Source organism: Ranitomeya variabilis, chromosome 4 (assembly GCF_051348905.1).
Source record: "Ranitomeya variabilis isolate aRanVar5 chromosome 4, aRanVar5.hap1, whole genome shotgun sequence".
In the NCBI taxonomy this organism is placed as follows: domain Eukaryota; kingdom Metazoa; phylum Chordata; class Amphibia; order Anura; family Dendrobatidae; genus Ranitomeya; species Ranitomeya variabilis.
In genome coordinates, this window is record NC_135235.1 from 684,360,043 (window position 1) to 684,377,148 (window position 17,106).

Here is a 17,106-nt window from a genome sequence, read left to right on the forward strand (position 1 = left end):
CCTATCTTTCTGGATTAAATATAACATTTTATAGCGCTGTTGCTTTTGCTCTGTAAACCGCACCCTGAAGCCATACTCCATTGCAGTGGGTGTCCAATCAGCCTGTATAAACGATTTGTGGTAGCAATGAGTAGTTTCTGTGTTATAGTGAAGTTAGAAGTGACTGTATATGGGTATATACATATAATTCATGCTTTGGAATCAGGGGTGTATATAATCCTTCCTCTAGTGTTAGGGTCGTGACCGACCCGTTTTAGGTTTTAAATGCATACAAATTCTACATACATTTGTTTATTGCATCAAGACTTTTTGACTTTTTCAGGAACTTATTTTTAAACAAAATACAATAAATAAAACTATTTTACTAAATTGTAAAATGCTCTTATTAAAATTATAACATTTGTGTTGTTGGGGTCAATTTCGACCCAGGTCTAATATAAGAGTTAAAAAACAATAATAAGTCCCAAAACTGAACTCATAAACACAATATAAACCAACAGCCCACAGCCAGCTCTACCTCCAACAACTTGAGTTAGGGACATGTCCAGGCATGTATGGCCAAATCAGCTTAGAGATGGTACTTTGCAGAGTATACATCTCCAGTTTACACATGCAACAATGAGAAGATTTGATGTAAGCCAAATTCTGGATTATATCTTAGATGATAATGAATCAGAGGACACACAGCAGCAAACTGATACAGATGAACAGGTTTCTGAGGAGGAAGATGATGTGGAGTATCAACCGGAAGACACAGACAGTTCTGATCAGTCTGATGAGGAGGTCACTAGTGCTGAAGCTGCTCCCGCTGAAAGATTCAAATCCAAAAGTGGCAAGATCAGTTGGAGCTCAGTAACTCCAGATGTACGTGGCAGGGCAGATGCTGCAAATGTCATAAAAATGACCCCTGGGATCACAAGGTTTGCTGTGACAAGAGTAAGTGACATCAAGACATGTTTTGATCTGTTTATGCTATTGTCAATAAAAAAAGTCATTATTGCTATGACAAACCTTGAAGGAAAAAAGTCCACGGCAACTGTTATGACCCCAATGGCAGGGGGTCTCAGAGACAATAGCGAAGTCTGCAAACATAAAACCCAGCTCATAGGGCAGTGGTAACTGGGCTGACCATATACCTGAACCTAGCACACAAATAACAGCAGCCGGGGAACGTACCTACGTTGATTCTAGACGTCTCGCGCCAGCCGGAGAACTAACTAACCCTAGCAGGGAAAAGAAAGACCTTTCTTGCCTCCAGAGGAAATACCCCAAAAAGTTGGATACAAGCCCCCAACAAATAATAACGGTGAGGTAAGAAGAAAAGACAAACGCAAGAAATGAACTAGGTTTTAGCAAAGAGAGGCCCGCTAACTAATAGCAGAATATAGGAAGATGACTTATATGGTCAGCAAAAACCCTCACAAAAACTCCACGCGGAATATTCAAGAACCCCCGAACCGTCTAACGGCACGGGGGGAGAACATCCGCCCCCTAGAGCTTCCAGCAATATAAGGAATCACATTTAGTACAAGCTGGACAAAAATAAGAGCACAGAAAATAACAAAAAACAAGAAAGCAGAACTTAGCTTAATTTTGCAAAGAACCAGGACCAGCAGATAGGAGCAAACAGAAGGATCTGATTACAACGATGCCAGGCACCAGACTGAAAATCCAGGAAGTTCAAATAGCGACACCCCTGGACTAACGAGGCCAGGTGGGTACCAAGCAAGGGAAGGAATATCAAAGTGTCATATCACTAGTGACCACAAGAGGGAGCCAAAAGGTCTAATTCACAACAGTACCCCCCCCTTAAGGAGGGGTCACCGAACCCTCACCAAGACCACCAGGGCGATCAGGATGAGCAGCGTGAAAGGAAAGAACCAAATCGGCCGCATGCACATCAGAGGCGACCACCCAGGAATTATCCTCCTGACCATAGCCCTTCCACTTGACCAGATACTGAAGCCTCCGCCTGGAGAGACGAGAATCCAAGATCTTTTCCACCACGTACTCCAACTCGCCCCCAACCAACACCGGAGCAGGAGGCTCAACAGAAGGAACCACAGGCACAACGTACCGCCGCAACAAAGACCTATGGAACACGTTGTGAATGGCAAACGACACAGGAAGTTCCAAGCGAAAGGACACTGGATTAAGAATTTCCAAAATCTTATAAGGACCGATGAAGCGAGGCTTAAATTTAGGAGAGGAGACCTTCATAGGAACAAAGCGAGAAGACAGCCACACCAAATCCCCAACGTGAAGTCGGGGACCCACACCGCGGCGGCGGTTGGCAAAACGCTGAGCCTTCTCCTGTGACAACTTCAAGTTGTCCACCACATGATCCCAAATCCACTGCAACCTATCCACCACAGAATCCACCCCAGGACAGTCAGACGGCTCCACATGTCCCGAGGAAAAACGAGGATGGAAACCAGAGTTGCAGAAAAATGGCGAAACCAAGGTAGCGGAACTAGCCCGATTATTAAGGGCAAACTCAGCCAACGGCAAGAAGGTCACCCAATCATCCTGATCTGCAGAAACAAAACATCTCAAATAAGCCTCTAGAGTCTGATTTGTTCGCTCAGTTTGGCCATTAGTCTGAGGATGAAAGGCAGATGAAAACGACAAATCAATGCCCATCTTAGCACAAAAGGATCGCCAGAACCTGGTAACAAACTGGGATCCTCTGTCAGACACGATATTCTCAGGAATGCCGTGCAAACGAACCACATTCTGAAAGAATAACGGAACCAGATCAGAAGAGGAAGGCAGCTTAGGCAAGGGCACCAAATGGACCATCTTGGAAAAGCGATCACATACCACCCAGATGACAGACATGCCCCGAGACACTGGAAGATCCGAAATGAAATCCATGGAAATGTGTGTCCAAGGCCTCTTCATGACAGGCAAGGGCAAAAGCAACCCGCTGGCAAGAGAACAGCAAGGCTTAGCCCGAGCACAAGTCCCACAGGACTGCACAAATGACCGCACATCCCGTGACAAGGAAGGCCACCAAAAGGACCTAGCCACCAAATCTCTGGTGCCAAAAATACCCGGATGCCCTGACAACACCGAGGAATGAACCTCGGAAATGACTCTACTGGTCCATTTATCAGGAACAAACAGTCTGTCAGGTGGACAAGAGTCAGGTCTATCAGCCTGAAATCTCTGCAACACACGTCGCAAATCCGGAGAAATGGCCGACAAGATTACACCCTCTTTAAGAATACCAACTGGCTCTGAGGCTCCAGGAGAGTCAGGCACAAAGCTCCTAGAAAGAGCATCAGCCTTAACATTCTTTGAACCAGGCAGGTACGAGACCACGAAGTCAAAACGGGAGAAAAATAATGACCAACGGGCCTGTCTAGGATTCAGGCGTTTAGCAGACTCGAGATACATCAGATTTTTGTGATCAGTCAAAACCACCACACGATGCTTAGCACCCTCGAGCCAATGACGCCACTCCTCAAATGCCCACTTCATGGCCAACAACTCCCGATTGCCAACATCATAATTCCGCTCAGCAGGTGAAAATTTCCTAGAAAAAAAAGCACATGGTCTCATTACTGAGCAACCAGGGCTTCTCTGCGACAAAACGGCCCCTGCACCGATCTCAGAAGCATCCACTTCAACCTGAAAGGGAAGTGAGACATCAGGCTGACACAAAACAGGCGCCGAAGTAAACCGGCGCTTCAGCTCCTGAAAAGCCTCCACGGCTGCAGGAGCCCAGTTAGCAACATCAGAACCTTTCTTGGTCATATCCGTCAAAGGTTTAACAACGCTAGAAAAATTAGCGATAAAACGACGGTAGAAGTTAGCAAAACCCAAGAACTTCTGAAGACTCTTAACCGACGTGGGCTGAGTCCAATCATGAATAGCTCGGACCTTGACTGGGTCCATCTCCACAGCAGAAGGGGAGAAGATAAAACCCAAAAAGGGAACCTTCTGCACACCAAAGAGACACTTTGAGCCCTTAATAAACAAAGCATTCTCACGCAAAACCTGAAACACCATCCTGACCTGAATTACATGGGAGTCCCAATCATCAGAAAAAAACAGAATATCATCCAGATAAACAATCATACATTTATCCAGATACTTCCGGAAGATGTCATGCATAAAGGACTGAAACACTGAAGGAGCATTAGAGAGCCCAAAAGGCATCACCAAGTACTCAAAATGACCTTCGGGCGTATTAAATGCAGTTTTCCATTCATCTCCCTGCTTAATGCGCACAAGGTTGTACGCACCACGAAGGTCTATCTTGGTGAACCACTTGGCACCCTTAATCCGGGCAAACAAGTCCGACAACAGAGGCAAAGGATACTGAAATTTAACAGTGATTTTATTCAGAAGTCGATAGTCTATACAAGGTCTCAAAGATCCGTCCTTCTTGGCCACAAAGAAAAATCCCGCACCAAGAGGGGAAGAGGATGGACGAATATGTCCCTTCTCCAGAGACTCCTTAATATACGAACGCATTGCGGTATGCTCAGGTACAGACAGATTAAATAATCTTCCCTTAGGAAACTTACTACCTGGAATCAAATCTATAGCGCAGTCACAGTCCCTATGAGGAGGAAGAGCACTGGACCTGGACTCGCTGAATACATCCTGATAATCAGACAAATACTCAGGAACATCCGAAGGAGTAGAGGAAGCAATAGACACCGGCGGGGAATCGCAATGAATTTCCTGACAGCCTCAACTTGACACAGACATAGCCTTCCAATCCAAAACTGGATTGTGAGTTTGTAACCATGGCAGACTCAAAACGACCAAATCATGCATTTTATGCAAAACAAGAAAACGAATCACCTCTCGATGTTCAGGAGACATGCACATGGTCACCTGTGTCCAAAACTGCGGCTTATTTTCCGCCAATGGCGTAGCATCAATACCTCTCAGAGCAATAGGATTAACCAAAGGCTCCAGAACAAAACCACAGCGCTTGGCAAACGACAGATCCATAAGACTCAGGGCAGCACCTGAATCCACAAACGCCATAACAGGATAGGAAGACAATGAGCAAATTAAAGTCACAGACAAAATAAATTTAGGTTGCAAATTACCAATGGCGACCGGACTAACCACCTTTGTTAAGCGTTTAGAGCATGCTGATATAACATGTGTAGAATTACCACAGTAGAAACACAACCCATTCTGACATCTATGATTTTTCCGTTCAATTCTAGTCTGAACTCTATCACATTGCATTAACTCAGGTGTCTGTTCAGACAAGACCACCAGAGGATTAGCGACTTTGCGCTCCCGTAAACGCCGGTCAATTTGAATAGCCAACGCCATGGAATCATTCAGACTTGTAGGAACGGAGAAACCCACCATCACATTCTTAATGGCTTCAGAAAGGCCATTTCTGAAATTTGCGGCCAGAGCACACTCATTCCACTGAGTAAGCACGGACCATTTCCGAAATTTTTGGCAATAAACTTCAGCTTCATCCTGGCCCTGAGAGATAGCCAGCAAAGCTTTTTCTGCCTGAATTTCAAGATTGGGCTCCTCGTATAGCAACCCAAGCGCCAGAAAAAACGCATCAACATCAGCCAAAGCCGGATCGCCTGACGCTAACGAGAAGGCCCAATCCTGAGGGTCGCCCCGTAAGAAAGAGATAACAATTTTTACTTGCTGAGCTGAGTCTCCAGACGAACGGGGTCTCAGAGATAGAAACAATTTACAATTATTCCTGAAATTTCTAAATTTAAATCGGTCTCCAGAGAACAATTCCGGAATAGGTATTTTAGGTTCTGACATAGGACTGCTAGTAACAAAATCTTGAATACTCTGCACACGAGCAGCAAGCTGATCCGCACTAGTAATCAAGGTCTGGACATTCATGTCTGCAGCAAGGCTCCAGCCACTCTGAGATAAAGGGGAGGAAAGAAAGAAAAAAAAAAAAAACCTCAGAATTTCCTTTCTTATAATCCCACTTCTGCAATGCATTAAATATTCACTTATGGCCTGGCATACTGTTATGACCCCAATGGCAGGGGGTCTCAGAGACAATAGCGAAGTCTGCAAACATAAAACCCAGCTCATAGGGCAGTGGTAACTGGGCTGACCATATACCTGAACCTAGCACACAAATAACAGCAGCCGGGGAGCGTACCTACGTTGATTCTAGACGTCTCGCGCCAGCCGGAGAACTAACTAACCCTAGCAGGGAAAAGAAAGACCTTTCTTGCCTCCAGAGGAAATACCCCAAAAAGTTGGATACAAGCCCCCAACAAATAATAACGGTGAGGTAAGAAGAAAAGACAAACGCAAGAAATGAACTAGGTTTTAGCAAAGAGAGGCCCGCTAACTAATAGCAGAATATAGGAAGATGACTTATATGGTCAGCAAAAACCCTCACAAAAACTCCACGCGGAATATTCAAGAACCCCCGAACCGTCTAACGGCACGGGGGGAGAACATCCGCCCCCTAGAGCTTCCAGCAATATAAGGAATCACATTTAGTACAAGCTGGACAAAAATAAGAGCACAGAAAATAACAAAAAACAAGAAAGCAGAACTTAGCTTAATTTTGCAAAGAACCAGGACCAGCAGATAGGAGCAAACAGAAGGATCTGATTACAACGATGCCAGGCACCAGACTGAAAATCCAGGAAGTTCAAATAGCGACACCCCTGGACTAACGAGGCCAGGTGGGTACCAAGCAAGGGAAGGAATATCAAAGTGTCATATCACTAGTGACCACAAGAGGGAGCCAAAAGGTCTAATTCACAACAGGCAACATGTGGAATGACCTTCATAATGATGTCCTGGATGCCTACATTGGTGTTCTTCTCCTTGCTGGAGTGTACAGATCCTGCAATGAGGCCACTGATAGTCTCTGGGACGCATCGACAGGCAGGAATATTTTCCGGGCAACAATGTCACTTCAAAATTTTCAAATGATATCAAGAGTCCTCAGATTTGACAACAGAGACACCAGAACAAAATCTGATAAACTTGCTCCCATCAGGGATGTTTGTGAGAAATGGGTGCAGCTCCTTCCACTGATGTTCAACCCAGGGCCAGAGGTGACAGTAGACGAACGTTTTCTCCCTTTTCCGCAGAAAATGCCCCTTCCGGCAATACATGCCAAGTAATCCAGGCAAATACGTCATAAAAATTTGGGCAGCCTGTGATGTAAAAACTAGCTATGCATGGAATCTACAGATTTACACAGGCAAGTCTGCAAGCGGCATCCCTGAAAAAAAACAAGGAAAACGTGTAGTCCTCAATATGACTACTGGACTGCAGGGTCACAACATTACTTGTGACAATTTTTTTTACCAGCTATGACCTTGGACAAGAACTTCTCAGGAGGAAAATCACCATGGTGGGCACAGTGAAAAAAAAACAAACCTGAGCTGCCCGCTGAATTGTTGCAGATGAAGGACAGGGCTCCACTTTCCTCAAAGTTTGTTTTTACAGACACCACCACTCCTGTTTCATACTGCGCCAAAAAACAACGGAATGTGGTACTGATGTCCACACTTCACAAAGATGCAGCTGTGTCATCAGGAAGTGACAAAAAGCCCAGAATCATCCTGGACTATAACAAAAACAAAGGAGGAGTGGACAACCTGGACAAGCTGACTGCCACCTACACTTGCCAGCGAATGACTAAGAGATGGCCAATGGTTGTATTTTACAACATCCTTGATGTGTCAGCATGCAATTCATTTGTGTTGTGGACCCACATTCACCAAGGATGGAATTCAAAGAAAAAAACAAGCAGAGGATGTTTCTTGAGGAACTAGGAAGATCCCTTGTCAAGGCGCACATTGACCAAAGGGAACGAGTGCCCCGAGACCCAACCGCTGCAGCCTTGGTCTGACAACTCCAGAGCTCAACAAGTGCTTCGTCCACACCCACAGCAACACAAAGAGCATCATCACCACCATCCTCAACATCAACCACAACAGCCACAACCCCAGTGAGACCACCTGATTCTAAAAGAAAGAGGTGTCAGGTCTGCCCTAGCAATAAGGACAGAAAGACAAACACATCGTGCTTCGCCTGCAAAAAAATACCTCTGCAAAGAACACAAAAAAAGGGTCACTTTTTGCCACACATGCATCTAAATACTAATGCATCTAAAAACTAGTACTTGATTTCTGTTGATTTGATTTGCTTGATTGATTGTTGTTTGTTTGTTTGACCTAGAAAAGCTACTTTTTATTATTATTGCTATTAATTTTAATATAATTTTCATCTTTGATTTGTATTAAAGTTCTATAAAAATCTGTTTTTTGCCTTTTTCATAAAGTAGTTAGATATGGGTCAAAATTGACCCGTAACACCATAGATGTTTCTAGAGTTAATAATATAAAATATATATATGTATACTTTTTTTTACATTTAAGAAATGTGTTCTAAAACCCTTCAGTAATAGTCAGGTAATATAACAAACTTTTTTAAGTTAATATTATTCTCTTGAGGTTCATTTGACAATATTTTTATATTGAAAATGAAGGGTATTCTCTCAAATGAAAGGCCCAGGGGGCCACAACAAAAATATTAAAATCAATCCATCCTTCCATGGATGAGAAACCCTAACAAGGTAACTAAGAGGTAAGAAACAAATTGGATCATAAATAACTGTTTTTAGGGTATCCTAGGGGTGATTTAAGACACGGGTCAAAACCGACCCGTTAACATAAGAAAGAATAACAGAAAGCTAACACTAGAGGAAGGATATACCACATGCTGCCTGTTAGATACCTAATAATCGGCCTAGTAGTGGAAGCTGTTGCGGTCTCGTCCATCAGTCATTGGTCAATTTCATACTTTCCTGACAATTGGAGTCAGCAGAGTTGCATTCCCATAATGAAATGATAACAGCGGGTGGATCTACGTGACTGTGTGGGCAGCACGGTGGTGCAGTGGTTAGCACAGCAGCCTTGCAGCGCTGGAGTCCTGGGTTCTAATCCCACCCAGGACAACATCTGCAAAGAGTTTGTATGTTCTCTCCGTGTTTGCGTGGGTTTCCTCCGGGTTCTCCGGTTTCCTCCCACATTCCAAAGACATACTGATAGGGAATTTAGATTGTGAGCCCCATCGGGGACAGTGACGATAATGTGTGCAAACTGTAAAGCGCTGCGGAATATGTTAGCGCTATATAAAAATAAAGATTATTATTATTATTATTATGACTGTCCCGGATGTATATCTTTGACGCCGCGTCTAGTGACAGAAGCAGATGTTGCAGGAGCAGATCCCAGAGAAGATGTTACATACGATTTGCAGAAGCTCTAATATGACAAAATGGAAGAAAATCAGAGCAGTAGAAATTCCCATAAAGTGACTCCATTTTAGAAAATAAAGCCCTCAGTGAAATAATCTATAGGAGTAGTGACTATTTTGACTCCACAGGCACTTTCCGAAAATTAGGATGCAGTGGAAGTTGGAGAGTTAAAATTGCACATTTGCTATTTTATTCCCCACACATAGTGCCCAGATTGTGCTCCAGGAAACACACACACCATAAATGAAGTGAGTTCTTCTTACTATAGTAATGCCAAATACATGGATGATAAATATGGTTTGGGCACACTGCAAGGCTCAGAAGCGAGGGGAAGATTTGACTTTGGGACAGCAGATGGATGGGGGTTATGGAAGCCATGTTGCTTTTCAACATCCTATGGAAACTTCTGTTTTTCCATTGACAAATGATGAACCTCAGTGGGGATTTGTTTTTTGCAGGATCATTGGAAGTTTTTATTGATATTATTTTCACCTACATACCGTATTTTTGGGACTAAAAGACACACTTTTTCCCCAAAGTTTTTTGGGGAAAACGGGGGTGCATCTTATCGAATGTACTTACAGTTAGCACGGTGGCAGCAGGAGTTGGGTGATTTTTTCCGGTGGTCCAACACTGTAACGTGATGATCTCGCTCCCATCCCAGCCTGGTTCGGCAGGTTTGGTGGTGCGGAGGGCTCCGGCGACATTTTGCCGAGATCTCAATCTGCACATGCGCCACCTCCGGCAGCCATTTTCCTGGAGGCCACAGCATCGAGGTCATAGAAGTGCAGGGCTCCGGGCTTTCATAAAATGTCGCCGGAGCCCCCCATACCACCGAGCACCGCCCTGCAGCATCAGACCATTGGAAGAATTGCCTGACTCCTGCTGCCAACAGCACTGCCAATCTCCCCCGGGTAAGGTGATTTCAGGACTGTAAGATGGACCCCCATTTGACACATTCATTTTTTTCCATTTTCCTACTGAATATTTGGGGTGCATGTTATGGTCCGGTTTGTCTTATAGTCCAAAAAATGCTGTAATATTGTTTGGGGGCATTTTATTCCATATTTGTGAGGCAGAATGAAAAACAGTTGATCACCACGCTCTACTGGTTCATGCGATGAGTTCTTTAGATTGTGAACTGCCATTGTCTTGTGAATTCAATCTTTTTGCATAACCTGCCATTTTTTTCAGACAGTTTAAATAGATTCAATGATATGTTATTCAAAAATAATGATTGGTTTTATTCTTGGCAGATGACTGCACCTGGAGATCAGAGAGACAGCTGACATCTTCAATTTTTAAATCAGATGATTTTGAAATCACACAGGATTCTATTGAAGAGAATGCAATTACTACAGATGTGCTATCATGCCTTCACAGCAAAGATCTGTCATCTGATCCTTTGAAACAGGTCTCGTCTTCTGATTCATTACCCACTGCTAAGGAAAATCAAACTCACAAAATAAGTATTAAAAAACTAACTGCTCCTAAAGCAAAGAATTCATTTTCACGTTCAGAACATGGAAATAGTTTTCCCCTCAAAAAGTATTTTCTTAAACCTCAAAAAATTCACAGGGCAGAGAATAGATTTTCTTGTTCCATTTGTAGGAAATGTTTTAAACATAAATCAAATCTTGTTACACACCAGAGAATTCACACAGGAAAGAAGCTTTTCTCATGTTCAGAATGTCTGAAATGTTTTAGCGGGAAAGAGCACCTTGATAGCCACCAGAGAACCCACACAGGGGAGAAGCCTTTTTCATGCTCAGAATGTGGGAAATGTTTTGTAAATGAAGCAAATCTTGTTACACATCAGAGAACTCACACAGGGGAGAAGCCTTTTTCATGTTCTGAATGCGGAAAATGTTTTGTGAAGAAATCATCTCTTCTTAGGCACCAGAGCAGTCACACAGGGGAGAAAACTTTTTTCTGTTCAGAATGTGGGAAATATTTTAGACAGAAATATAGTCTTGTTCTACACCAAATTACTCACACAGGGGAAAAGCCTTTTTCCTGTCTAGAATGTGGGAAATGTTTTAACCGGAAAGTGTATCTTGATAGCCATCAGAGAACTCACACAGGGGAGAAGCGCTTTTCATGTTCAGAATGTCTGAAATGTTTTAGCCAGAAAGCGCATCTTGAAAGCCATCAGAGAACCCACACTGGGGAGAAGCCATTTTCATGTTCAGAATGTAAGAAATCTTATAACCGGAAAGCGCATCTTGATAGCCACAAGAGAACCCACACAGGGGAGAAGCCTTTTTCATGTTCAGAATGTAAGAAATGTTATAACCGGAAAGAGCTTCTTGATAGCCACAAGAGAACCCACACAGGGGAGAAACCTTTTTCATGTTCAGAATGTCTGAAATGTTTTAGCCAGAAAGCGCATCTTGAAAGCCATCGGAGAACTCACACAGGGGAGAAGCGTTTTTCATGTTCAGAATGTCTGAAATGTTTTAGCCAGAAATCGCATCTTGAAAGCCATCAGAGAACCCACACTGGGGAGAAGCCTTTTTCATGTTCAGAATGTAAGAAATCTTATAACCGGAAAGCGCAACTTGATAGCCACAAGAGAACCCACACAGGGGAGAAACCTTTTTCATGTTCAGAATGTGGGAAATGTTTTCACCGGAAAACGTATCTTGATGGCCACCTGAGAACCCACACAGAGGAGAAGCCTTTTTCATGTTCAGAATGTCTGAAATGTTTTAGCCGGAAAGCGCATCTTGAAAGCCATCAGAGAACCCACACTGGGGAGAAGCCTTTTTCATGTTCAGAATGTAAGAAATCTTATAACCGGAAAGCGCATCTTGATAGCCACAAGAGAACCCACACAGGGGAGAAACCTTTTTCATGTTCAGAATGTGGGAAATGTTTTGTGAAGAAATCATCTCTTCTTAGTCACCAGAGCAGTCACACAGGGGAAAAGCCTTTTTCATGTTCTTAACCCCTTTACCCCCGAGGGTGGTTTGCACGTTACTGACCGGGCCAATTTTTACAATTCTGACTACTGTCCCTTTACGAGGTAATAACTCTGGAGTGCTTCAATGGATCCCAGTGATTCTGACATTGTTTTTTCGTGACATATTGTACTTCTTGGTAGTGGTAAAATTTCTTTGATATGACTTGCAAATATTTGAGAAAAAAATGGAAATTTGGCAAAATGTTGAAAATTTTGCAATTCTCCAACTTTGAATTTTCTTGCCCTTAAATCACACAGATATGTCACAAAAAATACTTAATAAGTAACATTTCTCACCTCTACTTTACATCAGTGCAGTTTTGGAATCAAAATTTTTTTTTGTTAGGAAGTTATAAGGATTAAAAGTTAAAGAGTGATTTCACATTTATACAATACCATTTTTTATTTAGAGACCACCTCACATTTGAAGTCACTTTAAGCGGTCTATATGATAGAAAATACCCAAAAGCGACACCATTCTAAAACTGTACCCCTCAAAGTGCTCAAAACCACATTCAAGATGTTTATTAACCCTTCAGGTGCTTCACAGGAATTTTTGGAATGTTTTAAAAAAATTAACATTTAACTTTTTTTCTCAAAAAATTTAATTCAGACAAAACATTTTTTATTTTAACAAGGGTAAGGCTATGTGCACACATTCAGGATTTCTTGCAGAAAATTCCTGAGAAAAACCTGAAATTTTCTGCAAGAAATCTGCAAGAAAATCTGCATGTGTTTTTGCCGTGGTTTTGACGCATTTTTGCCACGTTTTTGGTGCGTTTTTTTCCGGACATTTCCCAATGCATTTAATAGTGGGAAATCCGCAGCAAAACCGCAAAATTAATGAACATGCTGCGTTTTTTACCGTGATGCATTTTTTTTTGCGGAAAAAACGCATCATGTGCACAAAATATGCAGAATTCATTCTAAATGATGGGATGCATATTGTATGCTGTTTTTTGTGGTTTAATAGCGTTTTTATTGCAAAAAAATGCGAAAAAAACGTGAAAAATCAGCAACGTGTGCACACAGCCTAACAGGAGAAATTAGACTCCAAAAGTTATTGCGCAATTAGTCCTGAGTACGCTGATACCCCATATGTAGGGTTAAACCACTGTTTGGGTGCATGGCAGAGCTAGGAAGGGAAGGAGCGCCGTTTGACTTTTAAATGCAAAATTGGCTGGAATTCAGACCGGATGATATGTCACGTTTGGAGAGCCCCTGATGTGCCTAAACAGTGAAAACCCCCACAAGTAACACCATTTTGGAAACTAGACCTCCTAAGGAACTTTTCTTGATGTGTGGTGAGCACTTTGAACCCCCAAGTGCATCACAGACGTTTATAACGTAGAGCTGTAAAAATAAAAAAATCATATTTTTTCACAAAAATTTAATTTTCGCCCCCAATTTTTTATTTTCCAAAGGGTAACAGGAGAAATTGGACCCCAAAAGTTGTTGTGCAATTTGTCCTGAGTATGCTGATACCCCACATGTGGGGGTAAACCACTGTTTGGGCATATGGCAGACAAGCCTACAACCTGCAGTAATCACCGATTGACCAAACTGCTGCATGACCAGCTCTACCCTCGCCTACTGTATTCTCACCCATCCCTTGTAGATTGTGAGCCTTCGCGGGCAGGGTCCTCTCTCCTCTTGTACCAGTTATGACTTGTATTGTTTAAGATTATTGTATTTGTTTTAATTATGTATACCCCTCCTCACATGTAAAGCGCCATGGAATAAATGGCGCTATAACAATAAGTAATAATAATAATAACTCAGAAGGGAAGGAGTGGCAGATTTTACTGTTATGGTTTGCAGGTGCCATGACCCAGTGGAAGAGCCCATGAGGTGCCAAAACAGCAGAACCCCTTTAAGTGACCCCATTTTACTACACCTCTCAAAGAATTCATCTAGGGGTGAAATGATCATATGGACACCATGGGTGTGTCACAGAATTTTATACCATTGGGCAGTGGTATCACCAGCGGAACACCGTCCCGAACACACTACTGCCGGGATCAGCCAAATGAATCACTGACAGCCGCCATCTATGTACAGAATCGCATGCGCAGTTTTAATGTGACCACTGCTCTCTGTCTGCACAAAGATGGCGGCGGTCTGATATACTGCGCCTGCGTGAATTCCGTGCAGGCATGGTGAATCATTTGGGTGATCCTGGCTGCAGATGCGCAACATGTCTGCAGGCAGAGGAAGCCAGTCACATTAAAGGGGTTTTCCCACTGACGAAAGTTCATTTTAAAAATTTAGTGTGTCTGAGGCGCATGCACAGGACTTGGTGACAGACGTGCGCCGCTGAGCTCCGCTCACCAGCAGGCTATTTATAGCCCCTTCAAGCACTCGGATTGCGACAATTTAAGCACATGTGAAGTCTATACATGCCGGGTAACTCCGGGGTGAGATGCCAAAAAAGGGAGGCCCTGCACAGCCGGTAATCCATCCGATTACTGAACTCTTCTCAGGAGGCAGCGCTTCAAAGATGGCCGCCACCACTACAGCTTCTCCTGCTTTTTCCGCTCCTTCATTGCAGGTAAACACTGCAGTCAGCTCGGATGACTTTTCCCCTCAGGGGGACACCACAGTACGCACAGCAGAGCTAATTAAAGCACTGCAGGAAACTTTAAAGGCAGAACTCACCTCTGCTATGCTGTCACTTCACAGTTACAGGTTATTGCGCAATGGACATCTACATTGGAAGAAAAGATGGATGCTATGGCTGATTCATTAGAGGAAGATCAGGGGGCTTTTAATCAGCACATGGAGCATATCAATGAATTAGAATTGCAATGTGAAGACATTGAAAATATATCCCGTAGTGGTAACTTGCGAGGTCTACTTGAGGAAATCTTAGCCCTTAAAGACACGGCCTCCTTGCTTTTTGCTGCCTTATTCCCACAAACAGATCCAGCTTTGCTACATATAACTAGAATACATAGAGCTGTGGGAAAGCCCCAATCAGACAATAATCCTAGATATGTCATTCTTAGACCACTTCATGAGGAAACTCTGGACTTGATTTTAACAGCGACAAGAGGACTTTCCACACTGCCCGCTCTACCAAACACAGTTCATATTTTTGCAGACATAGCACCTGCTACTCTCACAACGGGGAGAAATTTAAGACCAGTATCTGCTGCCTTGCAAGCAGCTCAAATTAAATACCTGTGGGGATTTTTTCAGCACATAACAAAACCTATATGTGTAGGTCATTAGAAAAAGGTAGGCTGGCCTTAAATCTATCTGGTATCCCAGAACCGGATGTCCCTCAACCATTACCACCTCGACAATCAAGGCCTACGAGAGAATGGACAGAAGTCCGTAGACTACTTGATTTTCATCAGCACAAAACTATCTTTAGGGTGAAAACCCTATCTTTTTGTGCCTGAAGGACTCTCACGGGCTTAGTATAGCCTACTGGTCTTTGCTATTTTGGTTATGCTTTCATAGTTTAGTCCATGGCACATTTTTCCCTATTGAGTACCATATAAGTATGCATAGCCATGGATGACCAGTCGGTATTTATAATCGATGACCATCACTGGTCGTATTCGAATATTATCAGTTTTAGCTGTTTTGATCTGTTTATAATCATATATACCAATTGTATTTGATTTTGTTTTGTTTGCCTAAGCTGGTTGTAACTGCCATAGAAATGTAATATAAGCCAGGGCTTTGCTTGCTAGGATAATACATGTTGCCTAATGATAGTGATTTTTGGATTGCCCTCGTTAATAAGGAGCTCCAAATCACTATGCGAATTGGACTTGTTGTCCATTTAATGTTAATTGTCTGTTATTTGTCAGGTGTCTTTGTTTGCCCTCCCCCTTTCTTTCCCAATTGTTTTCCCACAGGAACATTTATATCCGTTGTATTTATCATCATCAAGGTTGTTTTACACATGCTGGTTCAGGATTCCAATTCCACATTTATGGGGAGAATATATGGAGTGAGTTATTATCTAGCATAGCAAATGTAACCAAATATGTGTAGGGTCCTGCGGAGAAACGGAACGGGGTCAGTGGGTGCTATCGTCCGCCTTACCGGCTGTATTTAGCAAGACTGCATGGACGAGGGCTCATACCACTGAACGCCCGCTCTATCTCCCGGTGGGCAATACACTACACAGACAACACAGGGTTAAGATATATAAAGAAACCAGCACAATATAATGAAAGAAAAAAATGTACTTGTTTCCCTTTTTTTTAAGTAATATATACAAACCCAAAAGATATATGAATACTAGGAGATTCTGAGTTTTTTTGTATAAAAAATATATCCTTTATTAAATCTAAAACATTGACAAGACAATAAATACATACATTAAGCAATTTATCATTAGTATGGAAAAAGGGTTGTGTGATCCTATTAGGTGACAGCGCAAACGTGATCGCTAATCAGGACTGAGGAATATAACACGTTTCAGACATCTACCACCAGGGTTGAGCGACTTCATTTTTTGAGATCGAGTCGGGTTTCACGAAACCCGACTTTCTCAAAAGTCGGGTCGAGTGAAATCAGCCGATCTTATTGAAAAGTCGGGGTCGGGGATCGGCCAAAACACGAAACCCAATGCAAGTCAATGGGGAAGCTTTTTTAATATTTGCTTCAGTGCGATAATGTTGAAAAGCCGGTAATTCAATTGCCGGCTTTTCATTTCTCCTGCCTAAACCCGACATGATATGAGACATGGTTTACATACAGTAAACCATGTCATATCCCCCTTTTTTTTGCATATTCCACACTACTAATGTTAGTAGTGTGTATATGCAAAATTTCGGCGCTGTAGCTTGTAAAATAAAGGGTTAAATCGCGGAAAAAATTGGCATGGGCTCCCGCGCAATTTTCTCCGCCAGAGCGGTAA

The 17,106-nt window shown here is 42.8% G+C and overlaps 1 protein-coding gene across 1 annotated transcript in view; it reads left to right on the forward strand.

The window, feature by feature from the left end:
* Nucleotides 1-16,786, forward strand: part of LOC143767593 (uncharacterized) — a 57,794-nt gene extending 41,008 nt beyond the window's left edge. Inside the window, exon 7 of the mRNA XM_077256011.1 lies at nt 10,516-16,786. Within this exon, the coding sequence (XP_077112126.1) occupies nt 10,516-12,209 (1,694 nt within the window). The 3' untranslated portion in view covers nt 12,210-16,786. The remainder of the gene's footprint in view (nt 1-10,515) is intronic.
* The last annotated feature ends 320 nt before the right edge of the window (nt 16,787-17,106 follow it).